General features: G+C 47.1%; 1 protein-coding gene across 2 annotated transcripts in view; it reads left to right on the forward strand.

Moving 5' to 3' along the window:
* Zfyve1 (zinc finger, FYVE domain containing 1) overlaps positions 1–17,467 on the forward strand; it is a 54,438-nt gene that overhangs the window by 509 nt on the left and 36,462 nt on the right. The window contains exons 1-2 of one of the 2 annotated variants that reach the window (XM_013507165.1): positions 1–117; positions 1,949–2,856. In XM_013507165.1, coding sequence (XP_013362619.1) covers positions 2,374–2,856 — 483 coding nt within the window. In that variant the 5' untranslated portion in view covers positions 1–117; positions 1,949–2,373. The remainder of the gene's footprint in view (positions 118–1,948; positions 2,857–17,467) is intronic. The other variant, XM_005409432.2, reaches the window with a different exon arrangement.

Here is a 17,467-nt window from a genome sequence, read left to right on the forward strand (position 1 = left end):
CGGCTGCCCCTCGGCCGGTGGCGGCGTGGTGTGCGGAAGGCAGGGCGAGCGCCCGCGCCGGGGGCCCGGTGGGCAGCGTGTGCGCGGGGCCTGCAGGGAGCGAGGCGTCCTTCGGGGGTGGGTTTCTGTGTTTCTCCGTCGGGGCGAGTCTTGATTTCTGTTTCCGATCTGGGTGCCGGTCGGGCACGGCTTCGGTCGGGGTGTCCGCACGGCTGCCTGGTCACTCCCTTGTCCTCCTTGTTTATCTGAAAATAAGATTGATAGAGTGATTGCAGCAGGGAGGAGTGAAGCTCCCCGGAGGACTTTCCACCCTGCGGGCGCTGGGACCGGGCCGAGCCGCGGGCGTCAGGAGCGTGATTGCGCGGGGGACCCCAGCCCCTTTCCTCCCCCGGCTGTCGCTTTTTCTCTTTGTGTCGGAGGTTATTTTCATCTTTATTTTTGAGTGACAGAGGTTAAAATTGTTGGTTCGCCTCTCTGCGGGCCTGCTTTCACGGTGGACCGTAGTGCAGGAATCCTGTCTCCTGTTGCTCACTTTTTGTTTTGCCCCTGCAGAAGCAACAAAAGGAAGTGCAGTAATTGTTTTATTGTTTTTGAGCGTGAAAACGGGACCTGTTTCCAAATGCGGAGTCCTTACGAAGCGTCTGTCTACAGTTCAGACAGTGACAGGGATAACTGGATCTGCATGGGTCCGCGATGGGTTTAAAGTTTATTGTTGTTTTCTTTAGGTGTTTACAGACCTCGTTTTTCATCTCCCAGTTGTGAGGTGCAGGTAGGGGTGCAGAGGATTATTTCAAGGGCTGTTTGCTTAGTGATTTTGGTTCTGAATTTAATATCTGAGTGAACATGACTTTAGTCTGGGGAATAGAACCGCAAGCCTTGGGCCTAAAGGTGGTGTTTGTTAAAAGGAGAAACCCTAGCCATGATTTTGGGAAGAAATAGCTAGTATTGTAAGACTGTCTTAGGTTTTACAAGCAAGAATGAGAGCCAGATGTAGGGGTACATGCCTGTAATCCCAGCACTCCGGAGGCTGAGGCAGGAGGATTGCCGCCAGCCTGGGCAGCATAGTTCAAGGCCAGCTTGAACTGCATAGTGAGATCCTGTCCCAAAACAACGCCAAAAACAAAACAAGCAAAAAAATGAGAACTCTCTGAGTAATTTTTTTTTTCCTCTCTCAGTAATTTTGACCTAGTATTAATCAGTCTTTTTCTTGTTGTTTTTCTGTTTTTAAAATTTTTTTTATTCATTTAAAAATTTTTAAACAAAACTCTTTAGTAAAATTTATAAAAATGCATCTTTGGGAGTAATTTCTCATCTTGAATTGTTTTCCTTTTCCACTCCCAAAGAAAACACAAAATCATCAGCACCCACACACATTTACACTCAAAACTACATTGATATTCTCTACACCCAAGTACATTACATATGGTATATTTTTTTTTTGTCTTTTTGAGACAGGGTCTCACTGTGCAGTTCAGGCTAGCCTTGAGCTCACTTTGTAGCTCAGGCTGGTCTTGAACTTGCAGTGGTCCTCCTGCCTCAGCCTTCCCAGTGCTGGGATTATAGGCTTTTTTTTTTTTTTGAGACAAGGTCTCAGTATGCAGTTCAGGCTGGTCTTGAGCTCACTTTGTAGCCCAGGCTGGTCTTGAACTCACAGTGATCCTCCTGCCTCAACCTCCCCAGTGCTGGGATTACAGGCCTGCGCCACCACGCCTGGCTTAGGCTTTACTTATTTACTGACTTTTTTTTTGTGTTTCTTTAAAAGGGAAGGTCCCACTCTATATCCCAAACTGGTCTCCTTCAGCCTCTCAAGTGCTGGGATTACAGGGACATCCCACCACACCTAATATGGTTTAAACTGCAGAAAAATGGAGTTTGTTGTTTTTGTTTTGTTTTAAGGTGTACTTCTGTTTTCTAGATGACTGAAATCCCTTTCCTTCCTCTATTCTAGGTGTCCCCTAAAATACTGACTTGAGGTTGAATTATTCTGAAAAGCTCCTGACCACTTCATTACCAACACACTGTGGCTGAGGCCCTGCACGTTAGCCCACGTCCGTAACGCCACACCCTTCTCAGATTGCCATCAAAGACTTCCAAATTCATTTTGACTATATCTTTGTCTGCACTTTACCGAAGATGAAACCGTCAGACCAAGCCAACACTGCTGCTGATACGAGAGTTTGAGAAGCAGAAAATTAAAAATCTGAGTATTTGTGCATGTGTGAAGGATTATAATAGGACTGTTTTTCTTTCTTAAGGAGTTCAGATCCCTGTGGAAGTGTTGTGCGGTCTTTGGACTCAGGGCCGCTTCCTTCAGCCTTGGGGCGAGCTCGGTGACTCTTACATGGTGGGTGTGCTTCCTCAGCAGTGTGCGTTATGAGTGCCCAGACCTCCCTGCCAGAGAAGGGCCTGAACCCGGGGCTGATGTGCCAGGAGAGCTACGCCTGCAGCGGGACGGACGAAGCTGTGTTTGAGTGTGACGAGTGCTGCAGTTTGCAGTGTCTGCGCTGCGAGGAGGAGCTCCACCGGCAGGAGCGCCTGCGAAACCACGAGCGCATAAGACTGAAAGCCGGCCATGTCCCTTACTGTGACATCTGCAAGAGCCCCAACGGGCATTCTCCAGGAGTTAGGCAGAGGGCATTTGTGAGGTGCCAGAGCTGCAAAAACAACCTGTGCCTGGAGTGCCAGAAGAGAACTCATTCTGGGGGCAGCAAGAGGAGACACCCCATTACCGTGTACAATGTCAGTAGGATCCAGGAGTCCCTGGAGGCGGAGGAGATGGACGAAGAGACCAAGAGGAAGAAGATGACTGAGAAGGTCGTGAGTTTCCTCCTAGTAGATGAAAACGAAGAGATTCAGGTAAGCACTTGGGCCTGGCGGGACTCAGATGGGGAGGAGGAGGAGCACACCGGCTGTGGGAAGGTAGATCTCCAAAAGATAAGGCCGCGAGTGTTCGAATTTTAATCATCAAAAGCCAAGTCCTCTGAAGGCTTCGGTTGCCTAGAGTCAGATTTAGTTACTTATCAGCTGCCTGTCCTTGGGCTGAGTTACTTTTCTCTCTGAGCCCGTTTTCTCTACAAGATGGGAACAGAATTTGGATGTGGTGGCATAGGCCTATCATCCCAGCACAGAGGGAGGCTGACGCAGGAGGCAACATAGCAAGATTCTGTCTCAAAATAAAAAGTGCTGGGAAGGTAGCTCAGTGGTACAGTGCCCGCGGGTTCCATCCTTGGTGCTGAAAAAAAATTTTAAAAAAGGGAACTATGTCTACTTCTTGGGTTATGAGGATGAAGGGAGACAGTGTTCTACAGCCTGTAATAAATGCTCAGTATATGGCCGCTGTTGTTAGTATTATTATTAGGGAGAGTTGTTCTAACACAGTTTTCTGATGGAGAGCACATGGTACGTTGTGAGCAGTTGTCAATGATAAGGGACTGTCCATATCCAGGGAAAGAAATACATTGGGTCTGTGGGAATGTCAGGAATTAGGCATGAACCTGTTACCTTGATTTAGAGAGGCAGGTCTTTTAGAAAGTGTTTTTAGGGCTGAGGCTGTAGCTCAGCGGTACAGTGCCAGCCCAGTATGTCTTAGGCCCTGGGTTCAATCCTCTGCACTGCCAAAAAAAAAAAGCCTTCTACAAGGTCAGTTTTCTTACCAGATAACCTCTTGTTTTATTTAGGGGTTTCTTAGTCTGTTATCTGTTGCAGTGACAAAATACCTGAGCGCAAGTAATTTAAAAGGAATAAAGATTCATTTAGCTTAAAGTTCTGGGGGCTGAGAGGTCCAAGAGCAGGACACCAGCGTCTGGGCTGTACTGCATCAAGGTAGAGGGCATCATGGGGTGAGGTAGGGTGCAAACGCTTCAGCTTAGTTCTCTCTTCTTCCCTATTTTACTGGGGATTGAATTCAGGGCATTGCACTTGCTAGGCAGGTGCTCTACCGCTGAACTACACATCCAGTTATTTATTTATTTTTCTTTTTATAAAAAAAAAATTTTTGCTGGGCGTGGTGGTGCATGCCTGTAATCCCAGCACTCGGGAGGCTGAGGCAGGAGGATCACTGCAAGTTCGAGGCCAGCCTGGGCTACAAAGTGAGCTCGAGGCCAGCCTGAACTGCATAGTGAGACCCTGTCTCAAAAAGACCAAAAAAAAATTTTTTTTTTCTTTTGAGACAGGGTCTCACTAAGTTGGCCAGGCAGACCTGGCCTTGAACTTGTGATTTTTTTTTTCCCTTAGGGTCTGGCTTTTGTAGTTCAGGCTGGCCTTGAACTCTCTTTGTGGTCAAGCTTGGCCTTTAACCGGCATAGATGCTCCTGCCTCATCCTCCCAAGTGCTGGGGTAACAGACCTGTGCCACCATGCCTGGCTGAACTTGTGCTTCTTCCTCAGCTTCTGGAGTAGGCTGGGTTGTAGGCACGTACCACCATGCCTGGGAGGTCTCTCTTACAAAGCCATCCATCTGCTGAGGAGAGCCCCACATTGATGACCCTATCTTATCTCAGTTGCTTTCTAAAGGCTCTACTTCACCATCAATTTACAATTTTTTTTTTTTTTTGTCCTTTTGAGACAGGGTCTCACTATGCAGTTCAGGCTGACCTTGAGCTCACTGTGTAGCCCAGGCTGGCCTTGACCTTGCAACCATCCTCCTGCCTCAGCCTCCTGAGCGCTGGGATTACAGGCGTGGGCCACCACGCCCGGCACTTTACAGATTTGAAGATTAGGTTTCAATTTAAATTTCCAGGGAATGTTCAAAGCATAATGACTTCTGATTGGTGAAAGCCAGTGAAGGCCTCTAGGATGACTAAAGGGTACCTGGTCTAATTCTGAGCTGGGGGAGGGGGTATCCTGTGATAAGAGCAAGCTGGGAGCTCCTAGTGTGTGGCGGGTGGGAGTGACTGGGAAAGGGCTGGTGTGATGTTTGTGCTTCCAAATGAAATTAGTGCGATGCCTGTGCCTTGCAGTGGGCTTTCAAGAAAAGGCAGCTTGGTTCACGTCCCAGTTCACTGCTCACTGTATTGTTGTGTTACCACACACCGGCTGCGTGGTCTCTGTGACTCCCGCTCACTTGGTGGGATTGCTTAGAGGGTGGCAAGAGTTTAGGAATGGGATGGACTTACCACTAGGCCCTGGGACAGTGTCCAGGCCCTTTGTTAGCAGTGTCTGTGGGGTACGTGTGGTCCACGCACTGTACTTTTAGTGGTGATGATTTTGTCGTCTCCAGGTGGGTAGAGTTACCCGTGGAAGTTACCGTTTGAGAAAGTTCCTAATCACCCACGCAGTGGTTTTCATCTCTTTTTTTTCTCACTGGATAAGCTGATGGAAATTAATTGCATCACACTTCCTATGCACCTCCATTGTCAGCTAAAGCCTTTGCCAGCACAGACTTTTCTTCACTGGGTGAGAGGAAATAACAGAGTTATAGGAGAGTGATCCAGATCCCATTCTGCCTCCCTTGTCAGCAATAATGTGTTCGTTATGGATTATGCGCTAATTGACATTGTGGGCTGCAGACTTTATAAATGGAGCGTTTGGACGTGCAGGATGATTGTTGGTTTAGCTGAGTCCCCCTTGTGTCAGCCTTTGGACAGTCAGTTTGTGTTGCTATGACTTCCCTAAAGCGAGAGGAAGATTTAGGCGAGCTCGTACTCCTCATGAATATTGTGTCAGTACCTTTAAAAAAGAAAGTTTTTGAGGAGAAAGGATGTATTTTTTGCCCCGTGTTTGCCCTCCCCAGTACTAGGGATCAAGCCTGGGTGGTGCAGAGTACTTCTTTATTTTCATTTTGAGACAGGGTCTTGCTAATTTGCTCATACTGACCTTAAATTTAATTTGTGATTTTCCTGCCTCTGCCTCCCTAGCGGTTGGTGGTTTTTTGTTTTATTTTTTTCCCTTTTTGTAATATTGATGCATATTCCTGCTGGGCTCTGCGGCTCAAATCTGTAATTTCAACGCTTGGGAGGCAGAGGTGGGAGTATCACAAGTTCCAGAGCGTAGTGAAGTCAAAGGCCTGCCTGGGCTGCGTAGAGAGCCTGTCTCAAAAACAAAACAAAACAAAACGTGCATGTTTCTTAGTAGAGAATGAAGAAAATGTAAAAAAATACGTAGTGGAGACAAATTCAGCTACCCAGAGGTGATATTTGTCCGTTGTCTTTTTCCCTTCACGTAGTATGCAGTGTGTATATAATGGGGTTGTTGGTACAGATTCTTCTTGCTTTTCCTCCCTTCTTACCACTTCTCAGGAAATAACATTATTAATCCCAAGCAGTGTTGGTTGGACCTAATGAGTTAGACACAAAATTCATTCATTGTAGGTGGATATTCATTCTTACAGAGTTGTAAGTACAAAAATACTTAAAGAAAAGCCAGGCGTAGTGGCACATCCCTTTAATCCCAGCACTTGGGAGGCTGAGGCAGGAGGATCTCTGTGAGTTCGAGGCTACAAAGTGAGTGCAAGGCCAGCCAAAAAACTGCGTAGTGAAACCCTGTCTCAAAAAAAAAAAAAAGACAGGGGCTGGGGATTTAGCTCAGCGGCACAGTGCCTGCCTGGCAAACACAAGGTTGTGAGTTCAATTCCCAGTACCAGAAAAAACAAAACAAAACAAAACAAAAAAAAACAACCAAAAAAGACAAAAATAAAAAACAAAAGTACTTAAGAAAAATATCTGATTTAGTTTTGTGTTAGATCAGTGTCCAAACAATTCGATAATTACTTTTCTCAAACAAACCAAATTACAAATTCAGCTAGAGTGTAAACTCCTGGAAACAGGATGGATTTTATGTCCTACACAGTACTGTGTACAATGGTAAGCACTTCATCAGCATAGAAATACTAGGTTTTTTTAATTTTTATTTTTTAATTGTTTTTTGGTCTTTCTGAGACAGGGTCTCGCTATACAGTTCAGACTGGCCTTGAGCTCACTTCGTAGCCCAGGCTGGTCTTGAACTCACAACAATCCTCCTGCCTCAGCCTCCCGAGTGCTAGGATTACAAGTGTGCATCACCACGCCTGGCAGAAATATTAGTGGATTGATTGTTGTGATGTCGTATCTCAATTTTTTTATTTCTTACTCTACTTTTAAAATTTTTTTGTCTTTTTGAGACAGAGTCTCGCTACGCAGTTCAGGCTGGCCTTGAACTCATTTTGTAACCCAGACCGGCCTCTAACCTACAATGATCCTCTTGCCTCAGCCTCCTGAGTGCTGGGGTGTCAGGCATGTGCCACTGCAACCAGCCTCAAATTTTTTAAAGTTAGTATCATGCGCAGAGCTAGTAAATAAGTAAAGTAATATAAACAGGTATACAATGAAGAGTGTCCTATTTTTTCTTCTTCTTCTTTTTTTTTTTTTGGCTTTTTGAGACAGAGTCTCACTATGCAGTTCAGGATGGCCTTGAGCTCACTTTGTAGCCCAGGCTGGTCTCAAACTCACAGCGATCCTCCTGCCTCAGCTTCTGGAGTGCTGGGTTTACAGGTGTGTGCCACTATGCCTGGCTGAATGTACTACTTCATACACTTAGTTTTTCTAGAATAATCACCAATAACAGTTAACTGTATCCCATTCTGAAATTTTTCATGTATACTTATGAATATATGCATGCACTGTATCCTTTCTTTAAACAGAAATGGAACCTAATGTGCATGTTGTGCTGTACTTGCCTTGTGGGATTTGTTTTTTACCAGCACATTCAGGTCTGTCTCAATATTTAAAGGTTGTCTAGTATTTCTTTCAGTGACTTTTCTATAACTTACTCTTTTAATAGATATTTGAGCTGTTATAAAAATATGCTGTTTAGGTAGGGTATTTTATCAAATGGTAATGTGAAATTTAAATTTAGATATTATTAATTTTTTTGGTACTGGGGGTTGAAATTAGGGAGAGCTAAGCTATCAGTAATTAAAAATGCAGTATTTAAATTTTAAAAATACATCCTGGTATGGTGGCACATGCCTATAAACCCATCACTTGGGAGGCTGAGGCAGGAGGACTGCTGTGAGTTCAAGGCCAGCTGGGCTACATAGTGAGTTCAAGGTCACTGCCTGTACTACATGGTGAAGCCCTGCCTCAAAAAAAAAAAGACACATTGTCATTAATCCCCCTCAAAATATTCCCCCTTGCTTTGAACACACTTATCTCATATTTTTGCCACATTCTTTTTTATTTTTTTATTTTTGCCACCTTCTTGAAGCAAGGAAATGTTTCTGTGTCTTTAGTTGCTTTGCCCTGGCTGCCTTGATGTCCGGAATCTAGTTAGTGTGTTTACCTTGGTCATTTTGATTTTAGGGAAGAGCCAGAAGTCACGTGGTATCAGATTCTAGGGTGGATGAAGACACACTAATATTTTTACAAGTTGGCCTTTGCCATTGGATAGCACTTGCCAGTAGCATTCACTATATTTTTGATCATACCTTGTAAAGACACTCATAAAAAAAAGGACTTCAAGAACTATTTCAGAAAGTGGCAAGACCCAGCACTTGGGAGGCTGAGGCAGGAGGATTGCAAGTGAGTTCAAGGCCATCCTGGGCTACATAGTGAGTTCAAGGCCACCCTAAACTACATAGTGAGACCCTGTCTGAAGAAAAAAACAGTGGCAAGAATGATAGGCTACGTGTGTTTGAAGTGAGAGAATTTTGAGAGAGTTTAATGACAGTGTATCTAACTGTTACAAATTTTAAAAATTTTAAATATTCACCATATTTTTCAGTGGACCCTTGTATACTCCCAGCCCTTTTTAAAATGTTTTCATGTTGAGATAGGTGAGTTTCGCAGGCTGGCTTTGAACTTGTGATCCTGTGCCTCTGAGTAGCTGGTATTGCAGGCATGAACCCCACTGTGCCCGGCTAGAGAATTGCAAATTATAGAACCTCGTTTTCTTATCCTCTGAACTATTTCTATGAGTGTCCGTTGGGTTCTTTTTTTTTGTTTTTGTCTTTTTGAGACAGGGTCTTGCTGTGCAGTTCAGGCTGGCCTTGAGCTCTCTTTGTAGCCCAGGCTGGTCTCAAACTTGCAAGGATTCTCCTGCCTCAGCTTCCGGAGTGCTGGGATAACAGGCCTGTGCCACCATGCCCCGCTGCTGGGTTCTGGTTTTGATTCATAAAGCTAGCAAGCTGGGGTGGTGGCGCACGCCTGTAATCCCAGTACTCAGGAGGCTGAGGAAGGAGGATTGTTGCAAGTTTGAGGCCAGCCTGGGCTACAAAGTGAGCTCAAGGCCAGCCTGAACTGCATTGTGAGACCAATCTCAGAAAAGACAAAACAAAAAACAAAAAACCATCATAGCTAACATTTAAAGAGGTTACTTTGGTGTCAGGAGTGCTTATCTGTTTTTTGAGACAGAGTCTCCCCGTGTGATTCAGAGTGGTCTTGAAGTTGCAGTGATCTTCCTCAGCATCCCGGGTCCTAGGATTACAGGTGTGAGCCACCTTCCCCAGCAGGAATGATTCCTCCTCCTCTTCCTCTTCTTTTTCTTTTTTTGGTTTTTTAGAGACAGGATCTCGCTATGTAATTCAGGCTGGCCTTGAACTCACTGTGGTTAGACTCAGAACTCATGTTGTTCCTCCTGCCTCAGCCTCCTGGGTGCTGAGATTACAGGTGTACACCACCATTCCTGGCTGAAATAATTCTTTGTAAATATGAGATAGTATGGTATTATTGTTGAAGAACTCTCTTCTATATGAATTGAGCCCTGAATTCTTTTCTTGCGTGTTTCTAAGTATTCATAAATTTGACCATTTTCAATTTTGTTGATAGGAATAATCTTGGTATCTTGTAGGTTATTACTGTTTTTTATGGTTTCCTCCAATTCCGTTTCCTAACCTTTGTTGCTTGTGATTGGAGAATTAACTTTTTTTTTTTTGAAAGCCTAAATGGATAAAAAAAATTGCCCCATCACTTGAGAGGCTGAGGCAGGAGGATTACCGTGACTTCAAGACCAGCCTGGGTTACATAGTGAATTTAAGACTAGCCTGAACTACAGAGCAAGACCCTGTTCCAAAAACCTAAAGTGTGGAGGCACATGCCTGTAATCCCAGCATTTGGGAGGCTGAAGCAGGAGAATTGCTGTGAGTTTGAGGCCAGCCTGAACTACAGAGTGAGACCCTGTCTCAAAAAAAAAATTGCCCCCAACCCCACCCTAGAGAGGCTGCATAGGAGGCTTTTGCCAAAGGTCAGATGTGTTTGGAGTTAGATATAGAGAGACATCGATGAATTTGAATTTGGGGCACAGTTTGTAGGTAGAAAATAGGAAATCGGACCCATTGGCTAGAGGAATGAGGGAATCAGAGTTCTAGTGACTCCTAGGCATTTGGTTTGTGCATATACCACACTCTTACTGCGTCCGATTTTATTGATCTAAATTGGTAAAGCTGAGAACCTGATGGTGTAATAAAGAGCTAATTTAGCATCGTTTGGTATTATTTAACATAGTGGTTGTTGACAGGATAGATTTCACTTCTCCAGGCACTTTTGCCAGTGTCCAGAGACATCTTTTTGTGTCACAGGAGGAAGTTGGGGGCCATCGCCCCTGGCTGGTGGGTACAGGCCAGTGTGCCGCTGAGTACCTTACGTAGGCCATGGGGCAGCACCTACAAAGAGAGTCACCTGGTCCGTAATGTCAGTGCTGAGAGAGAGAAACTGCTCTCCTAAAGTTTCAATCTAATAGATCTGGATTCCAGCGACGTGGAAATAAATCAGGAACAAAAAAAGATTTAACCAAACAGCAGATTTTCCAACTTCTTTTGGTTTTGTTTGCTTTTCAGAAATAATTAGCTGGTTCAATCAGTATTCTCTTTTGGCATATTCTGTAATCTAGTGAAATGATTAGTCTTTCTGGGTTGTATTCATTAATTTTTTTTCTAGGCTTCAGTGGAAGTGTACTTGAAAAACCAAAGGACTTACAGATCCATTATTTAGAGCCCATAATAAACAAACAGTCTTGCTGACAAGTCAGCTACAATTTCCTGAAGCCAGAGGCAACGCCCTCAGCAAATAAATCAAGGGTTAGAAGATCGGAGTTTCCAGCAATTGGGATTCTCAGAAGAGGATGCATTTTCCTATCTGTGGGGTCCTGAGGGAGTGAGGCACCGTGCTTTTCAGAATGTTTACTGGTCCAGGTAGAAATGGGTTGGACATTAAAAGTTATTTTTCCCTTTATTTTTGTATTTTTTTTTTTTTTAATACCAGGAATTGAACTCATGGCCTTGTGCTTGCCAGGCAGGGGCTGTACTGTTGAGCTATATCCCCGGCCCCCTCTTGTATTTAAAAACCTCATAGAAAGCTGGGCACAGTGGCACATTCCTGGGAGGCTGAGGTAGGAGGATCGCAACTGTGAGCCTGGGAGACCCTGTCTCAACATTAAAAATATAAAGGCCTGGGGTTGTAGCTCAGTGTAAAGGCCCTATGTTCAATCCTCTTGCCAAAACAAAACAAAGCACATACAAATTTTTCCTTTTTTAAAAATTATTACCTCTTTTTTTTTTTTTGAAATGGTCTCATTATGTAGCTCAGGCTGGCCTTGAACTCCTGGCCTTGAGTTCCATCAATCCTCCAGCTTTAGCCTCTCAAGTGCTGACATGACTGGCATGTGCCAATATGCCTGGCTTCCTCTATCTCTTTTCTACAAACTCATTGTGGCTGTCCTCTTTCTGATAGAGCAGAATAGCAAGTTGAGGAGAAGTTTAGCCTGTTTTGCCTTCATGCCAGCTGATCTGCTGGAAGGAACATTAGGAAGACACAGGAACTTAGCTTTGCTTTGCTTCTTTTTTCTGTTTTGGTCTTTTTGAGACAGGGTCTCCCTGTGCAGATCAGGCTGGTGTTGAACTCACTTTGTAGCCCAAGATGGCCTTGAGCTTGTAGTGATCCTCCTGCCTCAGCCTCCTGAGTGCTGGGATTACAGGCGTGTGCCACCACGTCTGGCCAGGAGCTTTTTTTTTGTCTTTTTTTTTGAGACAGGGTTTCGCTGTGCAGTTCAGGCTGCCCTTGAGCTCACTTTGTAGCTCAGCCTGGCCTCAAACTTGCAATGATCCTCCTGCCTCAGCCTCCTGAGTACTAGGATTACAAGTGTGCGCCACCACGCCTGGCAAGCTTTTCTGGTTAAGACTTCTGGAGTGAAGTCTTCATGCTGGTTGTGCAGGCCCAGAAGGAAGCTCAGTGGCCTAAGAACGGTCAATTACAGGCTGACAGAGTGTCCACCCAGGGAGGCCCTGCTGCTCAGAAGTAGCGCTGCAAATGGGAACCTGAGATAAGAGTCCTCTCCCCTCCCCTCCAGAAGAGTCCCTGGTCATCTCACTGAGACTGCTCCTTTGAGGAGGCCCAGGGTGTCACCTGGCTGTTTCACTTGTTTACAGTCCAGAATAGTGCTGCTCTAAGTACTGAGACTTTGCTCTTTTTTTTTTTTTTTTTTTGAATTGGTTAAAAGAGACTGCTAGTGGGATTCAGGAATGGAAAATCATGGGGGGGTGTTCTTACCGTAGGGGAGTTCTCCACCGCACACCGACCGGCCAGGGTGCTGCGTCTCTGTTCCGCTTCTGTCTCAGTCTCACTTGCTCCTGGCCGCCTGACTGCTGTCCCCTGGCTCCTGGGCCGGGTGGTTTCCTGGAGCTTGCTCTTTCCAGCCCTTCTGTTTCAGATAGGTCGGCCGAAATCCCCAGGCCTTGATTCTGGTCAGTACTGCACGAGGTGATGGCTCATGATCATCTGAATGGTTGAACTTTCTCACTTTCCTCATTAACTGGCCAGTGTAAGGGCAGATCTTGGTGCTGTAGCTGGTTACCCTTTGGGAGAATTCTGCTCAGAATATGAACCTGTTTACTACTAGTTTCTTAGGTGCCAGGTAGAAATGTAACAGATGAGCTGGGCCTGGTGGCAGGAGGAGGATTGCAGTAAGTTTGAGGCTAGCCAGGACTACATAGTGAATTCAAGACCAGCCTGCACTACCTATCACATGAGACCCTGTGTCAAAAAAAAAAAAAGTAACAGCCAGGTGTAGTGGTGCATGCCTGTAATCCCAGCACTTGGGAGGCTGAGGCAGGAGGATTGTTGCCAATTCGAGGCCAGCCTGGGCTACAAAGTGAGCTCAAGGCCAGCCTGAGCTGCATAGTGAGACCCTGTCTCAAAAAGACAAAAAAAAGTAACAAATAATTGTAGATCTACTTAGGAGCTGTTTGTCAAAATAATAAGCAAGGGTTGGATGAGTGGCAGAGCCTCCCTCCCCCACTCTGCCTTTCACTCACAGAAATCCCAGTAAAAAGCCCCCTTTGTGTGGTGGTGGTGAGGTAGCAGGGTCGCTGAACGGGATTACTGGGAACCAGAGTCAGGGATGACTCAGACAGAAAGTTGAAAAGGCTTCTGTTATGTGCCTTGAGTTTCTGCTCAGCCTCTGGTGAGTCCTCCGAGCCCTGGACTGGTGCAGTTATTATGGACTTACGGCATTTAACCTGGGAGAATGTTTTGTTTAGTGCAGGGCTAGGGTAAAGTTGACCCATATAAGCCGTCCAAACCCCTGTGAGTCAGCTTTGCAGGGAACCTGTCTTGAACTATTTTAAGTTATTTCTTTTCTTGTGTGCTCTTCCTTTTATTGCCCGCCGCTTTGTTGAAGTGAGTGAGTTCCCTGGAATGGGGCAGGTGTTTGGCTTTCTGAGCTAGGTGAACAGAGCAGGCAGGTTTCGTGTTAAGGTGACCTTGCTTGTTTTCCCCGCGGATGCATCTGTTAGCGCACGGCCTTGAGTTTATCCCACAGATGATGTAGCACAGAAGCGCTTCTGATGGCTGGCCGATCTGTTCTGGGGACTCCTGCCTGCTTTGAGAAGACCTCCTGTGAGATCACTTTTCCCCGAGGTTAGAACTGCTGAACACAGAGCCTGTTGGACTGGGGCTGGGAGATCAGAGGAGCGCTAATGGGAGGGTGTAGAAGGGAGAAGGAAGGCAGGGCCTAGGCAGCTCCAGGCAGGGAGAGTTGGAGGCACCTATGTGAAGAGACACCGTAGGGCAGGTGCCTCCTTAAAGAGTGCTTTCATTTCATCCCTCTTCCCGAGGGCTTTTGCCTGCCTGCCTGGTTCGTCTGGTCATCTTGGGGGAGGCTGGGTTCTTGGGCAGAGATGTGTACCGGCCAGAGGTGAGTGCCTGACCTCTCGTCCTCACTGGAGGGTAGTTTGGCTTTCTGGTAGCTCCTCCCTCCTTTCCCACCTTCCTGATCTTCAGCCTGGATGATTGCTGTCTCTTGACTGTATGCTAGAGCGCTGGACAGGAACTACCCGGCTCTGGTCCTGCACGGACCACGGGCGTCGCAGTGTCGTGCAGCCACCCCCTTTATGTAGTTCTCAGACACGGTCCTTACCCCACAAGGAGACACCGTCCCCGGTTAGTCCCCAGAGGCAGAGACTTTTTATTTTTATTCTTTTAAATTGGTACATGTGCCAGGCGTGCTGGCGCACGCCTGTAATCCTAGCACTAGGGAGGCTGAGGCAGGAGGATCGTTGGGAGTTTGAGGCCAGCTTGGGTTACAAAGTGAGCTCATGGCTAGCCTGAACTGCGTAGCACGACTCTGTCTCAAAAAAGACAAAAAAAAAAAGAAAAAAAAAGAATCAGTACATGTTTGCTGTAGGTAGGTAATAGGCAGTCCCCTATGATGATAGGGGATTTATACCTGTACATAATATGTCTTAATTCTTCTTTTTTCCCATTCCACTCCCATCAATATTATCCCCTTCCCGTTTACAAGCTTTGTTTCCATTTTTTCTTTCCTTCTTTAGTCCCTTTCCCCTTCCTCTTTCCCCTCCCGTGTTCCCGTTCCCATCTGACCATGTTCTTCCTACTTTAGAATAGTCCTACTAGACAGTGGTTTTTGACTCCCTTGTTCACCGACATCTGTGTGAATGTTATGCACGTAAGAGGCACTCAAAACTCTGGTTTGGATTTGAGTGTCTTGTCTGTTTGTGGTTCTCTGACAATATCTGGACTGCATAACGTATAAATATTAGGGAGTCTCCCCCTCAGCTCTGTAGGCTGAGAAGTCCACAGTCAAGACACCAGCAGGTGGGTGTCTGGTGAGGTTGGAGTCTCTGCTTCCAAAGGCCATGAATGTACTTCCTTCAGCCAGGACAAACGTGTGTCCTCACGTGGCAGAAGGGAGCCAGCCCATCCCTAAGCCCCTTTTTCCCACCCCTGCGTATTCTGCCTCCTAAGGATCTCCCCTCCTGCGGTGATGTGGGTGATGGAGAAGGGGTGGTGTGAACTTTTGAATTCAGATTATCGCATGAGCTAATAGGGGAAAAGTCTGTTAGTTCAGTGTTCATTGGTTACCAGGGATATGGGGACGCAGAGGTACAGAGGGCCGCGGGAACAGTGAGCCCGGGCGAGGCCGCCCCTGTAGTACCACCCGGCGCGCGGTGCTGCAGGTGCAGAGGGCGTTGGAGTCCAGAGCGGGGCGCCGTCCCGGCTGGGTCATCGTTGACCCAGCGCTCGGCATGTGTGCTCTCCGCCGCCTCAGTTCATCCTTGCGGCCGGGCTGGGAAGGAGGCTGTGTCCTTCGGGGAATCTGGAGAGAGAGCCTGCGCTGCCCCCGCGCCAGGGCTCCGCTCCGCACTCCTCGCAGCGTGGAGGCCAGGCCCCTTCCTTCTCTGCCTCCGCATAGAGCCGGGGGCTCCGAAGACCTTCAGCGTCTCTGCCTGCTGGGCTGTCGCGATTCTTGGAATCGTGTCGCGTTCTTTTCAGGAGGACTGAATGCTTTCTTGTGAATAACAGATGTATTAAGCCATCTTGTAACGCTTGTTTCTAATTGAAACGATGGACGCTTCTGAGGTGGGGAGTGCTAGGTACTAAGTGTCCTCCTCGTCCCGTTGTCCCTGTTCCTTCAGTGAGGCATTTACGGGAAACACTCCTGCAGAGTTTTTGTCTGGGATAACGGCAAGGAGACCTGATAGTGCTGAGGACGCGCCCAGCAGCGCACGCTTCTGGCAGTTAGGGCATGTCTGCTCTCCGTCCTCCCACCGCCTCCGCACGCTGTGTGCCGCGCCCGGTCCTCGCGCGTCGGCGCGGCGCGGCGCGGCGGTGACAGCGTGAGTGGCGAGTCTCAGGGCTGCGGGACGCACGCGGTCAAGGAAGAGGCGCTGGGCAGAAGGGCCGAGGCGCTTGCGGCGCGTGCTCCGGCCCGTGCGCCTCCCTGCCGAGGCCTCCCACCCTCCCGGGGCGCAGGCAGTGTTCCCCGGGGCCCCGTTTGGTGTCGGTGCGCGGCGAAGAGGCTGCGCCTCCCATCTGAGGTTCCTCGAAGGTGTGCTAGGAGACCTGCGTCTTGAGGAGGGCGTGGTACCCACTCCGCAGAAGCGGAAGGCGTTTGTTTAGATGTAAGCGTCGAGCCGAGCTGGGGGGAGAGTCCATAGAGGAGCGAGGGCGCCGAAGCATTCGCGTGCGGTCGTGTCCACAGAGCGCGGTCTGCGGCCAGGTGCGAGCGCCACCCTCCGAGCAGACTCGGGCGGGGCATTCCTGACCTCCAGTCACGCGCGCCGTGGGGACACGAGCCCAAGGAAGCGGTCTTGGCTCGCGCCAGCTGCGCGGAGTGCTGTGGGCCAGCCCTGGGACTTCAGTCCTCTTAGGAGAACGTGCGTTTGCGAAATTCTTTTGTATCTGCGCGAAGTGATCGACACATACATGGATAAACAGGAAATGTGCACTCCTTTTAGGATAGAATGAAAGGAAATTTTTGCTGTGCTGGGAAAACAGGTTTGGTAGGCCTTCCTGGTGGCGGGGGTTTGCTGTTGGAATAGAGCATTTGGACTTTAAAAATAGACTGGCTACTGGCCTGTTGGACACATTTTTAGTAAAATCTTGTTTGACAATTAGGCCATGGGCATACATCATTGCCCAATGTTCTTTTTTTTTTTCTTTCTTTCTGATATTCTCTTAAACATGAAGGTGGCTTTGGATTTCTCAAGAAGAGTTTTCTCAGCTGGGCATGGTGGCGCACACCTGTAATCCCAGCACTGGAGAGGCTGAGGCAGGAGGATCGTTGTGAGTTTAAGGTCAGCCTGGGCTACAGAGTGAGCTCAAGGCCAGCCTGAACTGCATAGGAAACCCTGTCTCAAAAGAAAAGGACACACACACACACACAGAAGAGCTTTCTCATTTTTTTTCCAGCAGAAAGCAAAATGTTACCCAAGTTCTGTACTTGTGGTCATCTAACATCAGATCGGTGCTGGACATGGGGTGAAGCTCAGTACATGTCTGTTGGCTTAATGAAGCGATCAAATTCTGGTGTTTTAGGGTACTGGTTCCAGTTCTCATATGAGCAAGAATTTTGTTGGTTTCTCTGGTTCTCTGTTCCTCTGAATTCAACCAAAAATGGAGTGAAAGCAAAACACAGCAATAAACCAACAAATAAAAGTCATTAATAGCCATTAGTGACTGTTGAAAGTCATTAAAGTCATTAATTTTGAGAATAACGTCATTTAAATTAACTTTAAAACCTCAGTAGAGGGGCTGGGGATT

This window comes from Chinchilla lanigera, unplaced genomic scaffold (genome assembly GCF_000276665.1).
Source record: "Chinchilla lanigera isolate Chin_1 unplaced genomic scaffold, ChiLan1.0 scaffold00122, whole genome shotgun sequence".
NCBI classification, from domain to species: domain Eukaryota; kingdom Metazoa; phylum Chordata; class Mammalia; order Rodentia; family Chinchillidae; genus Chinchilla; species Chinchilla lanigera.